Raw genomic sequence first — 24,079 nt, 5'->3', positions numbered from 1 at the left:
ATCTGGATGTGGAGTGACATTGGCAGTATGTTCTCCTGTGGATCTGATACAAACACAAGGTGTTTCCCTCTGCATGGGCCAGATCCTCAGCAGGTGTAAATCAGCATAGTTCCCTTATGCTGATGGATGCCAGCTGTGGTGCTGGCTTTCTGGATCATTCAAATAGCTTGGTGTTAACCCTTAGTCTGGACCATTCCTGTGTGCTCTGCCTGCCAGATCAGGTTCTTCCTGTGTGTCTTCAGCAAATAAAGGGTTAACCAGCAGCTCATCTCTGGGTTACATGGGTTGCAGGTGGTTGTAGCTGTGATGCCCAGTGCTGAAAATAAAGCCCAGGCTTAATATAGCACTCTGGTGCCATGCCAGCTCTGGGCATGGGCTACCCTGCTGGCCCCTGTCTGTCTGCCTTGGCTGCACTAGGCACTGTTGCCAGTGCAGCTCTACTCCATGGGGGCAGTCTCAGAGCAGCCCTGGCAGGCGGAGTTCTTACCGTCCTGGGGTATAGACCTGCCCTGAGTGTGCTGTGATGACAAAAGCCCCCTGGCGGGGCTGTACTGGGGCTCCTGTTGTCACTAGCACTGAGGCAGTTGCACCAGCAGTGCAACTGCAAGAGATTGCCCAGGCAGGGGGGAAGCATGGCCTAGTGGATAGGGCACTGAGCTGGGACTTAGGAGACCTGGGTTTAAACCCCAGCTCAGCCACAGACTGCCTTTGGGTATGTCTAGCTCAGCCATAGCTGGACCCAAGCTAGTTTTACTGTAGCTTAGCATAGCGGAAAATAGCAGGGAAGATGCAGGGGCATGGGCTTCAGTGGGGGGTATTTCAGTGCTCAGGGTTCTACGCAGGCTTGATCAGGCTGCTAACCCCTAGCAGGGTCCCATTTCACTGTGTTTTCTTGGCTATTTTAGCCATACTAGTTAGAATAAAGCCAGTGCAGGTTTGCTGACCCGAGCAATCACCCCTCTGATTGCAGCGTAGACATCATTTAATCTACCCTTTGCCTCAGGTCCCCATCTGCATCCTCCAACCTCACAGGGATGTTGGGCGGGGCGAGGTGTTAAAATCCACTACTGTATACACTACATCAACCAGGAGGGCCACATAAATATCTAGACAGATCAAAAACAAGACTCGTGCAGACGCAGCCCAAGGCCTGAATTAGAAGACAAAGAGCTTGAGCTGAATGGTGTCTCAGTGGAGAAGCTCTGGTATTGGGAAGGTTAGTTTTGTTCATTGTGCCCTGTTGATTTATTCAAAGCGCTGGAGTGTTGCTGTAATGAGATGGCGGTTGGCTATCATAGAAATGTGAGTGGGGAATGTGCATGAAGATGGACTAGTTTAATAAAGGCAGTCAAAAGGCGTACTTGCTCCAGCACTAATCACTGCAAATCCATACAGAGAGGCCATGGAAATGAAGAACTGTCATTGCAGCATCCAACCCAGGTTACCTGGAGGTGGGGAGTGAATAAGAGGGGTTGGGGAGGGGTGAGAGCCAGCCTGACAGGGGGCAGGGCTGGGTGCAGATGTGGGGGAGACAGGGGAGGTGTAGGGGAGGAGGAACTAGAGTGAGAGACAAATCCTGGCTCTGCGTCCGCCTCCATATAGTTTTAGTGACTCCCTGGGTTACATGGGCTGTTTGCCCAAAGTGTAACACCTCCAGCTACTGGTTGGACTGATCCCACTGGAGTAAAAGATCCACCAGGTATTGTTTAGTAAAACTAGGGAGCGTCCTTCAGAAGGGGTTTGTGGCCCCACTGAACTGTCCACCTGACCCCGCCTGTAGCCTGTTTCATGACAATGAGAACAATCGTCAAAACGTAGCTTAATTACAGCGTAATTTCTTCATGTGTAGCCTATGTGTAAGATGTTGATGAATTTTAACTATATGGAAAGTTTGAAGAGTCTGTGTTGTGCTGTTAGCAAAAGCTTTCAGAGCTACGAGACTGGCACACGATGGTGTGTTTCTTTAAGGGACCAATTTTTAATTAATTTAAACTTTTAAAATAGTGAACAAATTTACTTGTAAATTCTCAGAGAATTAATTCTGTGCCCAACGGGTGAGTGCTGTACATCGGGGGTGGACTCGCTGTGTTTTCCATGCATAACAAAGAAGTCAAATCCCAGCTTTTAGTGCAACACTGCACTCGCCTTTAATTATGGCCTCACAACCGCACCACGCTAGTAATCTGTGTTCCTCCTTCTTCTGAAATCAAGCCCTCCATCGCTCAGCTCAATGGCATTTCTCTGTTGGTTTGTAACTTGATCATTTTTGAAAACGGCTTAGGATCCGTTCCAGAACTCTCAGGAGTGTTCTAGGCACCAGTGGGCAGAACCCTACTGATTTTTTGGTGAACACCGGAAAAGCCCCATTTGCACTAAAATCACCATTTGGACCCTCATGGTTCAGATGCGAGTCAGTGATCTTGCAGGGATCCGTGGCAGGGGAGCAGAGTGACTCTGGAAACGGGGGAGATGCACTGACCTCAGGGTTAGGTTTAGTGGCCTCTCATCCAACTCTGGCCAGCCCTTGCCCCTACTCTGGTCAGCTAGATACCAGAGTATCTTCCTTTTCCAGTTTTCACCAAAATTGCTGAGGTTCTGATCAGGCAAAGGCCTGGCTGGGTGTACAGCTCAGCCACGGAAGCAAAGAAGTATTTTTCTCTCTACTTGTCTGATGGTGTCCAAAACTCAAGGTAATATTCCAGTGCCATTTAGAACAGGAATGTTGCCTTTGCCTTTGCATAAGCAGCCCAAATGGCAGTGGCTTTGCTCCTCTATCCGATCACATCGCACATTCATATCCAATTTGTTGTCCAACATCATCTCTCTGTGCTGGTACGCAGTGTAGCCGCTGTTTGTCGGCAGGAGAGAGCTAGCTCTCCTGCCGACAAAAGCTTCCACTCCGAATAAGCAGCGGTAGCATTGTCAGCATGTGTGCCTAAAAACCCAAGCCAGGAGCTACGTCCCATGGTGCTAGGTGCTGTATATCACTGTAATGAGAGACAGTCCCTGGCCTGAAGAATTTGCAACCTAAACAGATAAGTCAGATGGAGGAGGAGGAGGTGGTGGTGGTGGTAGTAGTGGTAGTATCCCTACTTTACCTATGGGAAACTGAGGCCCGGGGAGAGAAAGTAAAGTAGCCAGAAGACCATCATTCCTCTCTAGCCCTTGTGTGTTAGCCCATCGGGGCAGATATCATTCACCTTTTTTACAGTCCTTCTGACAGTTTTGAATCCCTGTGACAGTGTTAATATCCCAGGTGATTTGAGTTAATTTGGTGAGAGTTCAGGAGACACTGAATCTGGTGCTTTACTCAACTCCAAGCACACTGCCTCTCCAGCATTTCCTTCCTTTGCTGAGTCCATAATCTCATTTTAAAAAACCAACAATCCAGTTTGTCTGGGATGATTAGTTCTTTACAAACCTGTGTTGTCTCTGTTGTTCATCATGTCTGTCATCTTGTTGCTTAGTGATTTGCCCTGGCCTGCCTAATATTTCTTATTTGGTTGGGGAGGAGTCAGACTTGGGGCAGTAGCTCCAGGATCATTCTTCTTTCCTTTTGTACTATACTTATAAAGTAAGGATAATACTAACCAAGAGCTTCATGTTTATCACTGTGCTTGATGAAATGTGACAGTGATTGGGAGAGGAGGGATATGTAATCCAGATCCTACTGGTGAAGGACAGGCCCCAACCACATAAGATAAAGGAGAATCTTTATTTTGATATTGGCCATGTAGGGTCTATGGCACACAGGTGAACTTTGTTGATTCCATCCTGTAGAGGGCAGTGATGTGTGTGTACACACACACACACACACACATACGTACACGCACACAGTCTAACTAGCAGCATTATTCATATTGAGGTAGCTCCTATAGGCCCAATCAGCTATCAACCCCATTGTGCCAAGTGCTGTACACGCAAGTAACAAAAAGACAGTCCCTGCCCTAAAGTGCTTACCTGGAAGCATAAGAAAAGAGACAAGACGTGGGGAGACAGATGGCAGGAGCACCAGATAACAGTGAGACAATTATGAGTACCACAATAAGAGAATAATGGGAAATCCCCAAGGAGAAGATCCCAAGGCTAACGTTTCATTTCTGTACAAAACAATGCCTTCACCTGCTGGTCTAGTTCAATGTCACGTGCCACTCTGATGTCACTATGCAGCCAGTGATGTCCATGGTGGGGATGTCCACAGTTTTCTCTCTCAGCTCTTCCAACTAGCACAGCAATCCCTACTGTCCTGCTGGGGTAGGGCTTTCAGGCTGGGCTTCTCCAAGAGAAGAGCTGCCTACTGGATGGCCAGGCACCAGAGTAATGTCATGGCTGTTCAGCACACTGATGTGCTGCCTGCAGGGTACAGTGACAGTAGCTGGAGACTAGTCACCTCCTGTGAATGACTGCCTAGAAGCAGGTTCTCATTATTCCCACCTGATCAGCTCTGAACCAAACAGCTTCACAGCCAGTCCTGAGTCACCCTTGCGGGTTGCAGAGGGGGCCCATTCCAACACTGCTGGCATCCTGTTCCATCAGCAGATTGTTACCCACTGGTGTTTAGGGCTCCAAAATTTCTGCTGGTCTTCACTGTGTCTGCGACCCATGTGGGATGCAGAGGGACCAGAGTAATATCTGTGCCACATTCATGGCTGAACTATCAGTGCTCTGGATTCTGAACAATCTCCATACCCCAGGGCTTGCTCAAGGAATTTCTCTGACCTTTAGCCTTCACTCCCCAGTGCCCTGGGAGAGGGAAATCTCCGTATCCCTCCTTTTCTCTTTCTTTATTCCTGTCTCTATCCACCGCCCCTTATCTCCCCCATCCTCACTTGTTCTTAGGAAAGTGAGATGTGAAATTTAGTGGTATTGCTTTAAATAGGTTGTGAGCCCTTTAGTGGCACTCATCATGTTTTCTGTTTAGAAACTTGCCAGAAAGTGAGGTGTATATTTTGCTAGGCCTTGCCGGTTTATGGTTAGTAAACACCGTTATTTAGACCCCACTGTGCCCATGTGGTTCCTTCATATTGTGTGCTGTGTAAAGAGCTATGAAAAGTGACCCCCTAAGCCCCTGGGGTGATAGTATCTATTTTAGATCTGCTGTGGATAGTATAATCTCTACTTCCCTCTTCCACGCAGAGAGGGGTGGGAGATTGAATGATGATTCAAGGTCACTAGCTCAGAGCCCTCTCACGCAGATGCTGTGGAGTCTTTACTGTCATGTTGAGACTCCAGGAATGGGCACCTAAGGCAACTGTCTGGACTCTTCATGTTTATATCACCTACAATCAGGGGATGTGCCCGTTGAAATGAAAACATCTGGCGACTAGTGACCAGTCAGAATTCTTAGTGAGTATCACTTGTATTACAGGCTAGTGCCTAGAGCCCCAGCTGCAATCAGGGCACCAGTGTGCTGGTAGGAGGCGGTTCCTGCCCCAAAGAGCTTACAATATACATAGAGAAGGAGGGAGAGGAAGGATTATTATCCCCCTCTTACAGATCTGGAAGCCGAGGCACAGTGTGACTTCTCTAAGGACCCACAGGAAGTCTCTGGCAGAGCCAGAAATCAAACCCAGGTCTCCTAAGTCCAAATCCAGCGCTTCAATCCCAAGAACAACTTTCCCTCAGGCTGACCGTGAAAAGTAATGATGCCCAAACGAGATGGTTTGGGGATTCTGCATTGCCTAGTACTAATTGTTGTCAAAAGGTCTCTTTAGGGATCCAGCCTGTGTTAATATCGTTATAGGCGCCAACTCCGTGGGTGCTTCAGCCCTGGAGCACCCATGGGAAAAATATGGTGGGTGCTCAGCGTCCACTGGCAGCCTCCCCGATCAGCGCCTCCCCCTTTTCCCTCAGTGCCTCTTGCATGCCGGTGATCAGCTGTTCAGTGGCATGCAGGAGGCGCTGGGGGGTAAGGGGGAGGAGTGAGGGTGGGATGTGCTCAGGGGAGGGGTGGGGGAGGGATAGGATAGGGGTGGGGCTTTGGGGGAAGGGTGGAGTGGGGGCAGGCATGAGGCCTGGGGCAAAGCCAGCGGGGAGCACAGCACGTTAGAAAGTCAGCACCTCTGAATGTCAGTTGCCGAAATGAGCATTTAACCATATCACCCGTATGTTATAAAATGCATCCTTGATTTTAGGTAGGTTTAGTATAAATGTAGAGTACTTGCTGTAATATGACCCCTCAGCCCACATGATCCCAGAGGGCATTATAAATGGGGTGCTTTATGATCTGTTACTTACACACACGTATATTAAATGAACACTAAGGTTGCCAAGTGAAGCACTCAGAAGTTAGGAAATTTCAGAATTAACCTTCCCCCTGCAACATTAATTCAGCCCCCACGCATGCATGCATTATGATACAATCTTTAATGACATGATCCCATGCTATTTTCCTCCACAGGATCCCTGTCTCATTCAGTGCACAGAAAAGATGATGAACCAGCGTTGTGCAGTGAAGGAGGCTATTGTCTGTAGGACCCCTGCCTCATTCATTGCAGAAGTTGAGAGGGGTGCAGTGACTCAAGCTGGGGATTACAGGGAGAGAAAGGATGATCTCATGGTTAAGGCAGTTGAGTGCTGGGGAACAGGAGTCTATCTCTGCCTCTGCCACATAGTTCCTGTGTAATGCTGGGAAAGTGACTTAAACCAAACTGTTCACATGTAGTCACGAACAGTATGTTCCTCATTTTCTGGATGCCCAGCTGCGACCCTGCACTCTGATTTGCAGAAGTGCTGAGCGCTCTCAGCTGCAACTGATGTCAATGGGAGCTGTGCGCTGAACATGACAAGTGCTATATAATAAGTACTTTGGAAAGTCAGATCCGAGGTGTCTTTCCCGTTGGGGCTCCCTGTCCAAGTCTCCATCTCTCTCCTCCCACTTCCAGTCCCAGTCTTCTTGCCCAGCCATTCCCAGTTCTCTCCCCACAGCTCCTCATCCAATCCGTCTCTTCCCCTGACCATGGCTCTTCAACCACTCTTCTACCCACACCCTGCAGTTCCTCAGAGCTCCCAGTCTCCTTGCCCAGTCCCTGTCTCTCTTCCCCACCACTGACTTCCACACTAGGTGCTATGGGGGGGATGGCGCATGCTCAGCAAGGATGGAATCTTTTGGTTTTAAGTCTCTACTGAGCATGTGCGAGGTTTGATTTTTCTCTCCCCCCCGCCCCCGGGTTATAATTTGGCCAAAGTTAGGCAGATTTTCATAGGGATACCACATCCCTGACACAAAGGCCCACCCTCCTGCCAGCTTTCAAGCCCCTGCTCCAAAGCTTGGAGGCCACTAGAGCTTTTCAGAGAAAAGATCACCAGATTTATTTTAAAATGGCAAAACAGTGTGTTTTCACTTATTCTCAGAAGTGGCTGAACGGTTTTGGCTGAAACTTTTCAAAACAGTTCAGCCTGAGGCAGTCACCCAGCATGGAAAATTCCAGCTTGAAGGGTTAAAGTTTGGCAAAGTTATAAGCATCTAAAAACAGGGTCTTATAATAGGAAGTGTCAGGCAACTTTAATAACAAGTTGTGCTACCATCTGCACCTATTAATACAAAACACTAAGGCTACACAGTTCAGCACTGAAAAGTCTGGCAATGCCAGTCTTAATTTGGCCCCTTGGTTCTTTTGTATCATGAAATTACAGATCCCCGTCCTGAACCGGATGCTGGCTGCTTAGCCTTGCTGCACCAATACAAAGTGGCTCCTACCCATCGGGGATTCTTACATAGCCTAAAACCACTGTAAGCTGGCACAATAACTGCAGCTAGGTAGAAAGTGGTGTGACAAGTCCTTTCTGGCAATCCACAGCTTCTGCAGTTTGGTTTAAGCTTCCCCTTTGAATCAATTGGCAGCAGGGCCAGTAGGAACAGCCCAGCAGCTGCAGATATGGTCTACACAGTTAGATCGCCAATAATACTGTATATTGTATGTGTATCACCAGTCCAGCAGCCAAGGGCTGAAGCCACCTGGATTAAGTTCCTCCTTCCCGTAACTCTAGGAAGACCTGAGGAGGTAGCTTCAGGAAGCATTCTCACATACCTTAAAATAGCCAACCGTGGCTCCCAGTCATGAATTGCACAACAAAAAACAGAATTCTCTGAAACCATGCGCAGCTTCCAAATGGAAAGCCTATACTAGAGGGGGGCTGGGGAATAGCAAAACAAGGAATTTAGACAATGAGGAAATATTTTGGCACCCTCAGTACCAGAAGGATGCTGATCTATTGGAGAAGGCCATCAGGTATCATTAGGGAGGTGGTGAGTCTGAAATATTGGAGTAGGCTATTAATATTTTGGCCCTCTCTCTATCCCCCCTGTGGTCTGCCCAGGAGGTAGGTGGTCATTCTCCCTGAACTATTCATATTGAGACACCACAGGTTTATTTTCTATCCTCGTATAAGCAGGGGAGTAGTCCCGCTACTGTGGGGAACTTTCCTGGCTTCTGCATTACCCCGGTGAAGTGGGCTAGCGAAAGGATCTGAGTCCTCGCTCCCACTTCCTTTACCCAGTGGCCTCCCTGCCCTCGAGGACTCCCCTTCCATTCTCCTGTCTGGCAGAGTCCTTGTAACCCCAGCAAGGCTGGGCCCAGGATTCCTGCGGGGCTCGACCCCCAACCCTGCTGTGGTCACCTAGGACAGGGGCTAGGGTGTCCCCACTCCGGGGTATTCTCTCTGCACTGGGCACTTCTCTGACCCACTGACCATTACATACAATTTAAAGCAAATGCAAGTTATTTAATCAACAATTAATTTTAAAAAGAATAAGGAAAAATGGAAAAGGTTAAAGGAAGCACATCACCCCGTTCTGTGGCAGGGAACATCACAAACAGTGTCTCTGGAATGTCAGGGCAGTTCACAGTCTGTTCCTTGTAAGTCCCAGGCCGCCTTCTCAGGCCCTGGCTGTGCTGCAGGGATGCTACAGGTTGGACACTTGCTCTGATGGTGGCCACACACTCTGAGGCTCTAAGTGGTAGGACCCTTCTTCCCTGTGTCGCCCCTGCCCTGTCGGGGTTACGATCCAAGCCTGGCCTGCAGAGCCTCTTGGCTGAGGCGTCTCCCTGTGCTGGGCCCGCTGCCCAGGGTCCGCCCTCGCTCTCCCCAGATGCTCACCGCACCCAGCTCCAGACTGCTCCAGCCCCAGCTCCACCACTCTGTCTCTGCACTGCTGCTGCTTTTCTGCCTCCAGCTCCCTGGGCTGCTTCTCTGGCCCCTCTGCCTCTGGTTGCTACAGCTCTGCTCCCAGGACAGGACTGCTCTGCAGGCTGCTTCTGTGACTCTGCTCCCAGCACTGACCTGCTTCCTGGGCTGCTTTTCTGGCCCCTCTGGCTCTGGTTGCTGCAGCTCTGCTCTCAGGGCAAGTCTGCTCTCTCTGGGCTGTGCCTCTGGCTTTGGGGCTGCAGCTCTGCTCCCAGGACAGGGTCTGCTCTCTCTGGGCTGCTTTTCTGGCCCCTCTGGATCTGGCCCAGCTCTGCTCCCCAGCTCAGCTCAGGCCCCTGCTTTCTCCTTAGCTCGGCCCCGCTCTGTCTGACCCAGGCAAATCCAGCTCACACGGAGGATGAGACCTCCTGACTCCCTGATTAGCCTGCCCGCCCTGTCTTTCAGGCTGACCTGGAGCATTGGCCTCTCCCCATTGTTCCTGGGGGCTGTCAGTCTCAGGGTCCTGATTCCTCATCAACCCTTACCCCTTTTTAGTCCTGGGAGCTAGGAACCACAACACCCCCACTCAATGTTAGTAAGGGGGCAACAGTCCCCTTACACTCAGTATATGAGTGACTCTTTCAATGCCTTCCTGAACCACCTACTGCCTAGCCCTAAAGGCAGTGGTGGAAAGCCAGAGGGGAAACTATGGCATCCTACTGCTAAGGGAGGACATACTGCTGCTTCTGGGAGCTGCGTGGAGCCACGGCACGCGCAGAGCGGGGCAAGCCGCAGACCCCACTCCCTGACAGGAGCTTGAGGGCCGGATTAAAACATCTGAAGGGCCGGATGTGGCCCCTGTGCTGTAGTTTGCCCACCCCTGCCCTAAATCTAGCCACAGTTGCCATCTTTTGGGGTGCAGGTCAGACTAGATGATCATAATGGTCCCTTCTGGCTTTAAAATCTAGGACTGTGGTGGCAGAATGTAGCTACAAACAAGGTCCTGTGTACCGTGTAGCAGGCCAAACCTAAATTCCGCAGCAGTGGGCCTAGCGTCTGACACAGCAGCACAACTAGCGGGAGATTGGGGCCGCTTTACATACAGCTTAAAAGCAGAGGATTTTATTGAGTTCCCTGTGAAAGTAAATATGTCCGGGGTGTCATGTGCCATCGAGGCTGTGTTCTGTGTGTGGTTCTGTGTTGGTACAGCACCTCACACAACGGTGTCCTTCTCTTGATTCAGGCTTCTGGATGCTATGGTAATATCCATAATAAATAACAAATATTAAATTCTCAATGTGCTGCTGAGCTCTTCACTGGAAATGCATCGCAGAAGCAGCCAGGGAGCTTTTTGTAGCTGGGGAGGGACAGTTGGCGCTCGGGGCACTTGTGATGATGCAGGAGGCAGTCTGGGATTGTGAGGCTAAGCGTGTTAGCTTGTGCTGAAGTGATCGACAGTGACTTAGTTAACCATGTTGATCCGTACATGGTTGTTGCATTCATGAGTTAATGTCCCAGATCCCCTTTCTTGGAGCCATTGTCTCCGGCTGTGCAGAGCTGAGCAGACATCACTGTGTTAGGTGCACTGTTTGGATGGTTTTCTGCAGGATAATGAGAGTGAGCACCTGTGTTTTCCATATGACAGCTTGGACTGTGGAGTGCAATTGGGGGCGCTACGGGTGGATTTGTATAGTATACGGGGCTCTAGCTAGAACTGCCAGGTTCTAAATGCAATGTAGAGAGGCTACAGTCCACTTCCCCACAGTGGCATGAGCATGTCACAGTATTCTGCATCTTGGGAGCCAGGCAGTCTAAACCCAGACTAGCAGTAACCACACCTGTTGGCCTGTCTACATTAGGGAAATGACCAAGATGTTGACAGCTGCCATCAGCAAGGGGTCCCCCTTGCTAGGGTAGATAGGGCAAAACATCTTCCAGCACCAGCACTGGAAGCGTGACAGACTTCCGGCTTTCCATCACTGCCACTGCAATGCTGCTGGTGAGGGCTTTGTCCCATCCACCCTAGCATTGTCAGCAATGGAACCTTTCATAGCCCCGCTGTCCCATAGGGCCTGATCCAAAGCCCATTGAAAACAATAGGAGTCTTATCCATCAGACCCTAAAGGTTTGTCTACACAGCAGATTTAGTTCTACTGGTATAGTTATACTGCTATAATGTCCCATGTTAGGCTAGAATAAGAGTGTCTGCACAGGGAGTTGTACTGATACATCTATAGTGCTTTCATTTCACACCCTACTTCATAACAGTATAACGTCACCATGTAGATAGGCCTCTAGATGCTAATCTAGTACCAGATACTACTCTGAATTCAGCCAGAATGTATGAAACTTTCCATAGCAATTATGCTGAGTATTTTTATTTTTTTAAAAAACAGACCCTGATCCTTAGTTTAAGGGTGAGTTGACGTATATGCACTGATTTTGACAGAGCTACGTCAATTTACACCAGCTGAGAATGTGGCTCAGCATCACTATTTTCTGCATTCCGGTTCCTTTACGGCACCTTAAAATAAAGACAGCTTTTGTTTGATGGAATCTCGTTTGAAACTGCCTATTCTTGCCAGGACAGTCCTGACCGTTATTATCCCTGAAGAGAGCACTATTTACCTGCTGTCAGTTCTGGAAGAAGGGGGTGAAGGGAGGATCAGCCACAAAGAAGGGGTCCCACCTCACTCTAAGTTGAGGACTGACGAGGTCAGGTGCAGATCAAGAGCAGAATAGCAATTTAACCCTTGAGAAACATCAAGGAAGCTGCTTGGTTTGGAAATCTCCCAAGAACATGCTTTATGATATTTCCTCCGCCTCCTGCTTTTTCATGAGAGTCAAATACTGCACAATCTCTTTGTCTCCACCCGAGCTGGAACAAGTGGAGGGATGTGAAAATGTAAATGCATTAACAAAATGATCCAGCAGGGCTCTGATATTTCAGTGCGATCGCATCCACTAATTCAGCAACCATTGGAGACAAAGGAACTGCCCCTGAAGAAGTTAGATACTTGGGTGAGGCTAACAATGTGATCAGGACTCTGTTCATCAGTATGGCTTGGAGCATTGCTTGCGGCATCTACAGAAACCGGAAGACACAAAAATTAAGAGGAGCTTTGAAATTGAGTGTGTGGCTGATTTGCATCTTGCTATTTGATTTTTTTTTTGAGCACCCTCCCTTTATTATTCCCATAAAGGCCTCTGGGGGCTTGCATGGCAAGGCAGCCAAGAAACAGGCCAGTATCGCTGGATTGCAGAATGTATGCACAAGGGACAGGGCAGCGTGCGAGAGAGATTCAGCACTGGTGCTGCCCAGCGTGGAAATGTTCTGGGCTTAAGCAGGGGACTTCAGAGCCCACTGTGCAGTCCCTTTCCTCAGGATTAAAAAAAATAAATAAATAACTGAGTGCCTTTGTTGCAGTGCTAGGTCAGCCTAATGTCAGAGCAGCAGCATCATGGGGGGAGCGTATGTATCACCAGACAGAGTCCTAAAGAGCTCCCGTCCCCAGTGTTTGAAACCATCTCCATTTGGAGGGCAACTCTAAGGCTGTGTCTTCACTACAGAGTTAGCCCAGGATCTTATTTGGGTGTTGTCCTCAACTCCCCTCCCGTCCACACAAAAACTCTCTGAGTGGAGTGTGGTGATGGTTTTTAACTCGGGCTAGCTGACTTGGCTGGGGGCATAAGCTAACACCTGGGCTGGTAACCTGCCCACTTTGCAGTGAGGATGCAGGGTAAACCACTCAGTGCTGATAGCCCTCCAGTGCCTCCCCATAATTCTCCCCCAGGTGCCCAGAAGGACAGACACGTTCTCCCACAGTTCACTGGGAAAGAATCATAGAGCAGCTCGGTTCAGTGCAGCACAAAGAACCTTGGCATGTGCCCCCAGATGTTCTTGGGGGACACAGGGGAGTGCAGCACCAGTGAGAACATAATACACTAATGGGAAGGTGGTTGGGGCAGTTAGCTTCCTCAGTACATCACTCAGTTATCAGTGGGTCTGAACCAAACCTCCTGATGTGAACCACTCAAACAGAATCCAGATCTATGCTTTCAGGTGGGGCCTGTCTTGATGAATGGGCAGCTGCCTAAGTAGCACCCTGTCCAGACCTAGGAAAAGTTCAGATCTGGATTGAGACCTAAAAGTTGCAGCTTGGGCAGAATTCTGCTTTTAATACATTCTCCCCAAGAGCTGAATCCACAGAAATTGCAAGGGGGTGGTCAGAAGGCAGCAAGAAGGCAACTTAGATACAGCATAGCCAATTCTTTTTTCTTTCTTAAAGCCCCAGCTCCTGGAGTCATGTTATTACCTATGAATACCTTTTTTTGGAGAGCGAGGTTTTTAGTTCTCCTGGTTCCAGAGAAAAGCTTGAAAACATGACCCCATAAAGGCTCAGAAACCATCAAGGAAATAAAAACATTCTCATGATTTTTGGGGCCTGACTCAAGATTTTGGAATGTCTGGGGTTAGCCATACTGCAGAAGCCAGATTCTGCAGGAGAAGAATAGACTCTAGCTTGTCACTTCATTTAGAAACATACCATTTAAATATAGATCAAGATAAAAATGCTGGCTGGAAATTTTAAATGCACTTCATGCTATGTATTAATCTATGGTATCAAAGAGGCTTTCAACACATCATCCTCTTCATTTTAGGGAGCCTTAGGCAGTGAAAGAAAGCAAAGGGGGGCTGTCCTGGGGAATGTCTTACATTGCTTTTCTTCTTTAAAGCTTTAAAAAAATATGGGCCAAATTCTTCTGTCCTTATCCAGGGAAAACTCCCAGGAATGTCAGTGGGATGCTAATAAGGAGGACAGGAATTGGTCCAAAATTTTAATTCCAGTTTTCAGATGGATAGCTTTGCAAAGATGGCTAAGGGAGTTAGGAATCCCCCTGGAATTCAGTGGGATTTGGGCACCTAACTCCCATAAATCCCAGCCCCAATGTCCTGCAAATGCCCTCTAGATCTCCGCCCAGGACTTTGAAACAACCAGCAAAATTGTCTGTATCCCTGGTTTTACTCTGCCCACGGGGATGCAGCTTTGGGAGTTCAGTCATGAATCCACATGCATGCAGATAGGAACAGTGCAGACCTTAGATCCCAGGCTTGCTACTGGAGCCACACAGGTGCCAAGGTTCCGACTGTGTGGATCTGTTTGCAGGATCAGAGACACAATTATGTCACTTTGTTGAGTCACAGTGCGTTGCGGTAAGGAAGTCCTAGTAAATTACAACGGGAACACACCAATAAGACGACAAGGCAGCCTTTCTCAATTGCTATGAACTTTTGTAAGTCCAGACATCATCTCAACCACAGTGACTGGAATCAATGATGCTAAAAACATGTATTATTTTACTTGCCTTTCATAAATAGTTACTTGCCCCAGGCAAATGAGTAAGCAGGAGTTTGCAAGGCAATGGTAAGGATATATAGATCCAGGCTTCCCAGAAGTATATTGTAGTCATGTAGTTTTTTAACCGAGTCTGAGATTCTTTTGTTCTATCAATACAATTTATGCATAACTACAGAATAAAGGCATCCTGATTTTGAAATATAATGTGTACAACACAAAGATTATTGCATAGGCTATAAAGACACCTCTAAGTACAATTAGAAGACACTCGCTAATTATTGGAATGGATGAGGTAATATCTTTTATTGGACCAACTTCTGTTGGTGAAAGAGACAAGCTTTCGAGCTACACAGAGGTTTTCTTTGGGTCTCTAATATCCTGGGAACAACACGGCTGCAAAAACCCTGCAGATTGCTAATTATCTGGCAGTTTCAGACAATGAGAAATCTTTGCAAATGATCCCCCTCTCTCGTTTCCCCCCACCACCACCACCACCCAATGTATACATTTATTCCATTCAATAACGTATGCCTCTGCGGGAGGGATGCTGAATGACAGGCCAGGGAGAGCCTTGCTGCAATCATCTTCCTGTATGGCTGTATCAGGGCTCACTTAGCTTGACCCCTTTCACACAGCATGTACCCTGCCAAGCAGGCCGCTCCTTCACCAGGTATCCTGCTTCAAAGGCTCTGTCCGTCCCTCTGCAGTCAGCCTATAAGCTAGGGTGACCAGGTGTCTAGTTTTCAACCAGAACGCTGGTCGAAAAGGGACCCTGGTGGCTCTGCTCAGCATTGCTGACCAGGCCATTAAAAATTCTGTCAGAGGTGCTGCGGGCCTAAGGCGGGCTAGTCCCTACCTGTCCTGGCACTGTGCTGCACCCCGGAAATGGCCAGCAGGTCCAGCTCCTAGGCTGGGGAGCCATAGGGCACCATGTGCTGCCCCCTCTCCAAGCACCGGCTCTGCACTTCCATTGGCCAGGAACCCCAAACCCCTCATCCCCACCCCCACCCGAGAGCCAGCACCCCTAGCCCGGAGCCCTCACCCCCTCCCACACTCCAGCCCCCTCCCGCACTCTGAATCTCTTGGCCCCACCCCCCCCACCCCCCGTCTGGAGCCCCCTCCTGCAACCCAAACCCCTCATCCCTGGTTCTACCACAGAGCCCGCACCCCACAGCCCAAAGTCCATACCCCACTCCCATACCCCAATCCTCTGTCTCAACCTGAAGCCCCCTCCCACATTCCAAATCCCTCGGCCCCACCCCCCAGCCTGGAGCCCCCTCCTGCACCCTAAACCCCTCATCCCCAGCCCTACCCCAGAGCCCACACCCCCAGCCAGAGCACTCCAATCCACTGCCCCTGCCCACTGAAAGTGAGTGGGAGTGGGGGGCAGCGAGCCACCGAGGAGGGGGAATGTAGTGAGTGGGGGGCTGTGGCCCCGGGGAGGGGGAGGGGGCGGGGCTAGGGTGTTCAGTTTTGTGCAATTAGAAAGTTGGGAATCCTACTATAAGCCCTTGTTGCTGCGGGACAGAGGGCACTTGTCTTCCCCCCTGCCCACATACACACACCCATCTTTGCTCTTCTCCCTTCCTCTTCAGTTGATTTGCATCCTGCAGTGGTAATGATTGGAAGATGAGTCAGCAAGAAGAAGTACATGGACACATTGCCTAGCTGTTGTTGCCTAGCACATGGACACATTACCTAGCTGTTGCTCAGATGTAAAAACCCCAGGCCTGATTCTCCAGTGCCTGGTGCCTAGACTTTCACACTCACTTTGCACAGCAGGAGATGACAAGAGAAAGTCCCCCACTGCTGTGTTTCAGTGAAAAATTCCCATGTGTGGGTGCAACCAAGTGGCTATAGTGGATGGGGATAATTTTCATGTCTTTACCACTATCTCAATCAGCCACTTCTCTCTTCCTCTCAGGCAGTGAAGTAGTCTTGTGTAGCAGCTACAGCATGGAGTCTGGGAATCGAGACACCCCCCTCAGTTATGTTCCTTGCTCGCTAGTAACTCACCGCATAACCTTGGACAAATAATGTCAGTTCTGTGTGCAGCAGGCTCTCCATCTGCGAAACGGGGGGTAATTGTGCTTAATCCCCCCAGCAGAGCTAGCGGGGCTGGATTCGTCACGAATGGTGCTTTGAAATCTCTGGAGTAATGGTGTCATGTGATCCCGTTACGCAGCACAGGGATATTCAGATCCCAAGGGATTTCTAAAAACACCTGTGGCATCTGTTAAGCGAATCAGTGATCAGCAAGGGGAGCCCATACAAGGCGGGGTAAACTTCAGAGTTCAGATCTTTCCCTGAAGCCTGCAGATTTCAGCAGAAAAGTGTTTCTGACGTGATTGCTGGCATGTCAGACAGCTGGAAGTACACAGCTGCGCCAGCGCAAACAAAATAGACACAAGGTGTAACTCCCACTCCCCAGGGCACAGGCCCCCATTGTCCTTACAGTGGTATATACGGATGATGTGTGTATATTATTGTCCTGATTTAAACATATTTGATGGCTGACTGTTCTTGTTTGATGGAGACAAACCAAGTTCTCTCTGGAAATCTCAGGGTGGTGCCCCATTCTGGGAAGCAAGGGGTGCAGCTGTAATTGGGGGTGCGGCAGTAACTCCAGGAATTCAGCTTCTGCCTGCTAGATCCAGCGTCAGATGCAGCTGCAGGTGGGGACGTGGGGTAGGCCCTGTGGCTGGCAAGTGTAGGGGGTGTGCAGTAACAGATCCTTGGAAAGGCAGGTCCCTAGAACCTGAAATAGGTCTAAATTTGGCCCTGACTAAAGTGCAGGGTGAGAAATTCCCTTCTGGTCGCTGTGGTTTCAGCTGAACTTTTTCGCCAGGAATGAAATGTAGATGGCTTCCTCCAGCAAAAGCCCCAGCTGCTGTATCGCTCTGTGGGAGGACAGTAGGCAGCGATGGGGTGACGAAGAAGCCAAAGGATAAAGGGGAAGTTATAGTTGTACTTTTGTTTTCTGAATCTTTCTGTGTGCTGTGCTGTGACAGCAGGGAGGAGGAGGAGGTGTGGGGATCGGGAGTGAAGTTTTCAGAGAAATGGTCTAATTAGTGCTTTAAAGTAGCCTGATTCTGAGGTAAACACATTGGTTGTGAGGGGAGAGGTGTTGCAAATCCCCAAAATGTTTCAGCCATCTGTGGGAAGAGGCATCTGCACTAGATTGTGTCTGCCACAGGGGAGGTTTGGATTTAATTCTCATTTTAGAGGAAAGAAATCTCCCTCCATTAAACCTAAAAAAGGAGGAGGGCGGGGGGGAAAGCAAAGGGACAGCTACTAATCATGACCTAGCAGGGCTTTGGGTGGGGAGGAGTGAGAGAAAAGGCAGCACCTGACTGGAGGAAGGACAGTGCAGTGCAGTGGTTAGGACACTAACTTGGGACTCAGGAGACCTGTTCCCTGGAGACCTGTTCAGTTCCCTGCTCTATAGAGACTCCCTGGGTGACCCTGGATAAGTCACTTAGGCCAGGTCTACCCCAAAAAGTTAGGATGACCCAGCTATGTTGTTGCTCAGGAGTGTGAAAAATCCACCCCCAGGAGTGATGTAGTTAAGCCAACCTAGCCCCTGGTTTAGACAGTGCTAGGTAAACAGAAGAATTCGGAAGTGGATTAACTACAGCAACGGGAGGGGTTCTATGCTGAATAGCGAGTATCTACTCTGCAGTGTTTCTAATGGAAACATAGCCTTAATCTCTGTTTGCTGCAATTCCCATTCTGTAAAATGGGGATAGTAGTACCCCATAGAGAGGTGTTGTGAGGATAAATACACGTGAAAAGATTGTGAGGGGCTCAAATACTACAGTAATAAGTATCATACATTGATTGTGTGTATTCGGCTTTATGAAACTGGTGCTCTCTTGTGTGTGTTGTATCTTTACATTTTCTAGGCATTCAGTGTGCACAGTTCAGCGGGCTTCCCGTTCTCAGAGCCCAGTGCAGAATGTCAGAGCAAACCACAGACTGTGCTCTCTTGCATGAGAGGACTACTTTTGTTCTTTCTTGTTTTGTTGTTCTCGTCATTTAAAATAGAGATAATTGTGTCTGAAAGTACCACTTTGCTCTTTGTATGTGAGGCAACATAATGGACCAAGGCATAGTTCCCGGTTTGAAATGGGGACAGATGGAGACTGATGGAATAATGGACAACTCTTCACTCCTCCCCATCCCAATATCCCCATCATCACCTGTCATAGGGTAGCTGGCCCGTTAAGGGGAGTTGGATCCAGCCTCACCAGTGATGGATCAGCTGCCTCCAGGCTGAGACTGATCAGCTAGAGATTAGGTGATTAAAAAAGTCAGCAAGGGGCTCAGTTAAGGAGAGAGCTGTCAAGCAGCAAGGAGGATCTGGCAGGAAGCTTCTGGGCCAGGGGAGAAAGGAAGTAGGCTGGCTCCTGTGGCAGACCCTGAAGCAGAGTATGGCTCTCGGGCGAGTGACCTGTAGAGTAGAAACCTGCAGGGAATAGATAGGCCCCTGCAAAAGATCCTGGTTGAGGAAAGGGATGATTGATGTGCTGTGCTAGCTTTTATGTGGAAGAAACAAAGCTGGAGCCCTGGGGAAAGGGCCTGGCCAGATTCTGGGCATGGTCCTTCCTGGCCTGGGGATAGATGGCCACCATTGCACATGGTCTGACCTTGAGTGCAACAGGTCCAGTTAGAGGTGGTTACTGATTAAAAAATTGGATTTTTTCAGCTTGGGAAGCCTGAGGTATCAGCAGCTCCCAGGAGCAGCAGCTAGCTAGGTCGCTGCTCTGTTCCAGTATAGTGAATCCAACAGATTACTGCTCAGCTCTTCATTGTACTATCTGGGCTCCTCCTAGATGCGGAAGCCGCTCAACAGCGGGAAGATCTTCCAACAAAGGGCAGAGCACCTCTAATCGTCTGGGTTTTCTTAGGCCTTGGAGCTTGAATTTATGAAGCTCTCACTATAAAATATGAATGTACTAAGAGCAGATTGATTTTAAAAACCTTGACTCTGGCTACCCACCCCGAGATGGGCCGGTATGTGGGCTTTGTCACGTATGTGGGAAGGCTTCAATCAGAACCCTTGCCTTTCCAGGCTAGGGAGCGACTCCTCATCCAGGGTGTTAAACCCGAGCTGAGTTTGGCCAGTGATTGATTGTGGAGGTTGGTAGCGGGTTACAGATCCTTTTGCCTCCAGGTGACTGGTTTCAGTATTCACCAGAGTAGTGGTGACAGAATTCGTACAAGCAATAGCTTTATCCAAGAGGCCAAGGAAATGCTAATCCTTGGTATTATTTATGTAGCCCTTTTCATCAAAGAGCCCAGAGCTCATTATAAAAGTGGGGTATCAGTCTCTCCTCGCTCTTACAGGTGTGGAAACTGAGGCACGGAGAAGCTAAGAGACTTGCTCTAGAGCACACAGTGACTCCACCAGGAACAGAATCCAAATCTCCCAACCCAATCCTGTGGTCTGTTCACGGGGCCATGCTGCTGCTTCTTGCAGCTGAACTGCACTCTGTGACATAAGGAGGCCGCTGAACTCCAAAGAGAGGCAGTGAAGTCCAATGAATGAGAGGCACATGGGTGGCGTACTTTCCTTGCCATGGTGTGTGCTGTCTCTCTTGTGTGGAAATAGAAGACTTTAGGTTCCAGGGGTGCCAAACCAGCTCTGGACTCCGTAAAGTTCTCTAAGGAAGTAGAGGAGATGGTGAGGGTACAGATGATGATCTCTTAGGGCTTGTCTACCTGGCCAGTTCATGCTCAGCAAGCCAGGGTGCGAATGTACCGTGCACTAGCCTGCCACTCACTCACTGGCCCAGTGGACGCTGCTACCACATGCTAAAAAGCCATATAGTGTGCTTTGACATAGTGTGCTTTGAAACAGGAGTACATCAAAGCTCTCAGGAACTCTAGTGCATGGTAGCAGAGATCACATGGCCCGTGAGCACATGGCAGGCTAGTGTGTGGTACATTCACACTCCGGCTTGCCGCGTACTAACTGATCACATAGATGAGTCCTAGATGAAGTTAGGGGATGTAGGTGAGTGAGAAAAAAGATACACTAAGTGGCATTTTATTCTGAAGGGTAAATGTTGCCTTAAAAAACAGACATGCTGATGGAGCACAAACACCACGGATTTATTATTTATCATGATTTGTACCTTTATATTGTGTTCCACTCAAGATTCTCAAAGCCCTATATGAACTTTAATGAACTAAGCAGTACAGCATTCACATGAGTCAGGGTGGTATTATTACAGTTAATTTAAAGGGGGGGAAACTGAGGCAGAAAGAGTTGACTTGACTTGTCCCAGATCACAGCAAATCTGTAGCAGAGCCAGGAATCAATTGGCTGACTCTCAGCACTTGACAATGCTTCCTTTTTGGAGAGGTTGCTAAGAACAAACAAGAGGGTATCCCAGTATGCTAGTATGAAGGTGTGTGGTAGCATATTTTCCACTGGGGACAAGAGCTGGTTAATAGGCTCAGTTTTTACCCTTCCCAGATTTGATGGATTCCCCCCGCCCCCCCCCCCCCCTTCTTTCTTTCCTTCTTAACATACTGCTGGTTGCTGTGGCAGCTGAGTAATGCAGAAGTTCTGCCTGAAAAAATGCTTCCTCCTTATATGATACTGTACATATTGTCATGGAAATTGTCCTCATTTCCCCTGAGCACACTTTAAATAACTCGAACAGCAGTGCTAATGAGCAGAAAGATATCTGCAATCCCCACTGTGCAACTTGACATACTTTACCCCACTCTGAATTCCATTTGCTCATCATTGAGCATTTTAAAGATCTGGTAAAATAATTGGCTTTCTCTCTTTGGTCCAGTCATTTTGGTCTTAGCACTTGGAACTAAAAGGTCAGCTTTGGCTGAAACCTTGCTATTGCAGCTATGCCATTTTTCACTGCCAAATATCTTAAGAAAAGCAAGTGTCTCCGAAAGGGTAAGTCATGATATTTTTGGTGTGTTCAGTGTTGTGTGTTTTACTTTAAATCACGGGAAAGGATTTATCCTGTATTAACATGCAGAGGGAATGGAGCTATGCATGCAGCAGTTCAGTTAGCAAAGGGAGCTTTATTCTGCTCTGTGCATTTTTGATCTGAGATATCGTATGTGGTGGTGTTATGCTTTCTACATTCAGTAAAACCAACTAATCAGAAGAATGTTTAACCCTGTAAACACTGCATGCATTTTCTGTCACATGGACTGATTTTCTATTTCAGAACAAAAAACCCATGTGGTGTGTGTTCCGTTTTTGTCTTTTTCATGTAAGTTAGCTATGCATCTGAACAGGGATAACACGCTCTCTAGCATTTTCATTTGTGTTAACAAAAAGGAGTTGCATGTTTCTCTGGATTGAGATGATAACCGATAACAACACAAAATGGAAAAATCGCATTTTCTCCAAGCACCTTCCCTATATTTGAGAGACATGAGTGCATGATTGTACATAGATTTTTGGGTGGCTGTGTTGATGTTTGCATTCAGAATGGCTGTCTGTGTCTTCCCCAGCAATGTAATTGTTCTGCATTCAGGTAGATGTATAGCTGTTTCGAGAGCCGCTTGCTTCTAGCATTGTAAAAATTAACAAGGCTGTAGCCTTCAGCATGAGAAGTCACATTAAAAATAGGTTTGACTCATTCTGCTGCTTATCTCTATATTGCGACTGGTTATCTAGCCATCAGTCTGGATGCGAATCCTGCAATAAGGAGAACAGCAGTGATTTCTCATAATAGGGAATCAACCATCAGTTCCCAAAAATTTGTCTTAGCTACCTAACTAAGCGTTTATACCACACTCATCCCCATGCGATCCCGCGGGATCCGTCACTTGAATGGACATTGGCTCTAGGGCGAAACTCAGAGGCAGAATCATGCATTTTAAAAGGTGATTTAAAGTTGGACAAAGGATTTTGAACATGAAAATTGTCTTATCCTCAAGCTGTCTTTCCTATCGGGCTGGTGTGGACTAGGTGATCATTCAGTCAGAACTAATGGAGTCAAGGAATGAGAATTAACCAGTCTGGACCAAACAAACCTACTGCCATTGGCTGGGTCTGACTTTTTAGGGATGACTTTAAATTTTTTGGGGATCCAATTTTGTTCGTTATATATTTCTTGGAATTCAGAAAGCTTTTAAGGTGTCCTGTTAAGAGACGGGGAGAGAGAGAGTGTGTGAAAAGAAAAGAAGGACTTGTGGCACCTTAGAGACTAACACATTTATTTGAGCATAAGCTTTTGTGAGCTACAGCTCACTTCATCGGATGCATTCAGAGTGTGTGAGTGTGTGTGCTAAAGCTTTCCATCTGCATTGTTATCTGGAGCTGTTTACTTTTATTGTTTACTTTTATCTCTGGCTTGACTCCCATTCTCACATACACCTTTCTAGCTTGAGTTAAGTGTTGGTTTAAATTCGAGCTGTCTAGCCCATCAAGGGGGCAGGATGAAGTCTGAAGGCTGACACTGGAGCTAGTGATGCAGGGGGGATGCATCACTTGGAATTACGGTCTGGGGGTGGATAGGGTGGGAAGGGGCAGTGTGGCTGCTCTCCCTGGAGCTAGGCTAGCTGGAGTGGAGCGACTGCAGTGTAGTCACTCGAGTTGACGGTTGCAGTGAGCACAAGCCACAGAGAGAGGGGGGAATTACTCCAGTCACATTCTGACCTGAATTGTAGTAAGTGTTTTGATCCAGGTTCTTGCTCTGTGTGTGTGTATGTGTGTGTGTGTGAGTGAATGCCCAGGAGAGGGTCCTGGGAATAGCTCGCACCCCTCTGCTGTAGGACAGTTTATCCCAATCGTGCTTCACCAAGATGGGAGCCACGGTTCAGGGAGGTTACAATGAGCATTCCCAGACATGGAGGTAGGGTTGCCAGGTGTCTGGTTTTCAACTGGAATGCCCAGTCGAAAAGGGACCCTGGTGGCTCCAGTCAGCACTGCTGACGGGCCTTTGAAGGTCCAGTCATTGGCGCAGCGGGGCTAAGGTAGGCTCCCCGCCTGCCCTGGTTTCACGTGGCTTCTGGTTCCTTCCCAAGAGTCAAGGGAGCAATGGATGTGGTTTTACTGGCCCCACAGTCCAGCCCTGGAAGGCTGTAAGATGCTGTAACTAACCTGGCATCATTGGGAAGAGCCAGTGGCAGGCAGTGGGCTTGCAGCATTGAATATGTTGCCCAGGATCATTGCAAGGGAACACTTAGTGTTTAACTGGAAGCTGAGATTAGCTGTTACGTTCCTGGTTCCCTGTGTGTGGCAGGGCTGGCTGTGACCTCAGGCTTTCTGGGACTGCCACAGCTGGCTCAGCCAACAATGCAGGACTCTTGTACCTAGTGAGTCAGTAATGCTGTGCAAATCCTTAGGAAGCAGCACCCCAAACGCCTCTTCCTGGGCGTGCGCGCACTCTGATTCTTCCTGGGCTGATCCCTGATTCCTCTCTCTGCATTGAGTGCGCAAAGACTCATCATTCTCTGTAACCTGGACAACTCCTCAGAATAGCTCCTGCTCAGAGACGTGGCTCAGGAGAATCAGAACCCTCACGCATCGCTAGGCCCAAACCCAAATGAGCTCCATTTGCTCGTTCGTCCTCTTCCCATCCTGCTCTGCCTCCATCCGCCCC

General features: G+C 48.5%; 1 protein-coding gene across 5 annotated transcripts in view; it reads left to right on the top strand.

Annotated features, from left to right (window-relative positions):
• Window positions 1–24,079, top strand: part of ARHGAP22 (Rho GTPase activating protein 22) — a 233,645-nt gene that overhangs the window by 124,659 nt on the left and 84,907 nt on the right. The window contains exon 1 of one of the 5 annotated variants that reach the window (XM_043552189.1): window positions 21,053–21,414. The exons of 3 other annotated variants lie outside the window; for them this stretch is intronic. In XM_043552189.1, the coding sequence (XP_043408124.1) occupies window positions 21,363–21,414 (52 nt within the window). In that variant the 5' untranslated portion in view covers window positions 21,053–21,362. Of the gene's footprint in view, window positions 1–21,052; window positions 21,415–24,079 lie in introns of those variants that run through there. One more of the 5 variants, XM_043552191.1, reaches the window with a different exon arrangement.

Source organism: Chelonia mydas, chromosome 7 (assembly GCF_015237465.2).
Source record: "Chelonia mydas isolate rCheMyd1 chromosome 7, rCheMyd1.pri.v2, whole genome shotgun sequence".
Classification (NCBI taxonomy): domain Eukaryota; kingdom Metazoa; phylum Chordata; order Testudines; family Cheloniidae; genus Chelonia; species Chelonia mydas.
Note: the sequence above shows the minus strand (reverse complement) of the source record. Positions and strands in the feature narration are given on the sequence as shown.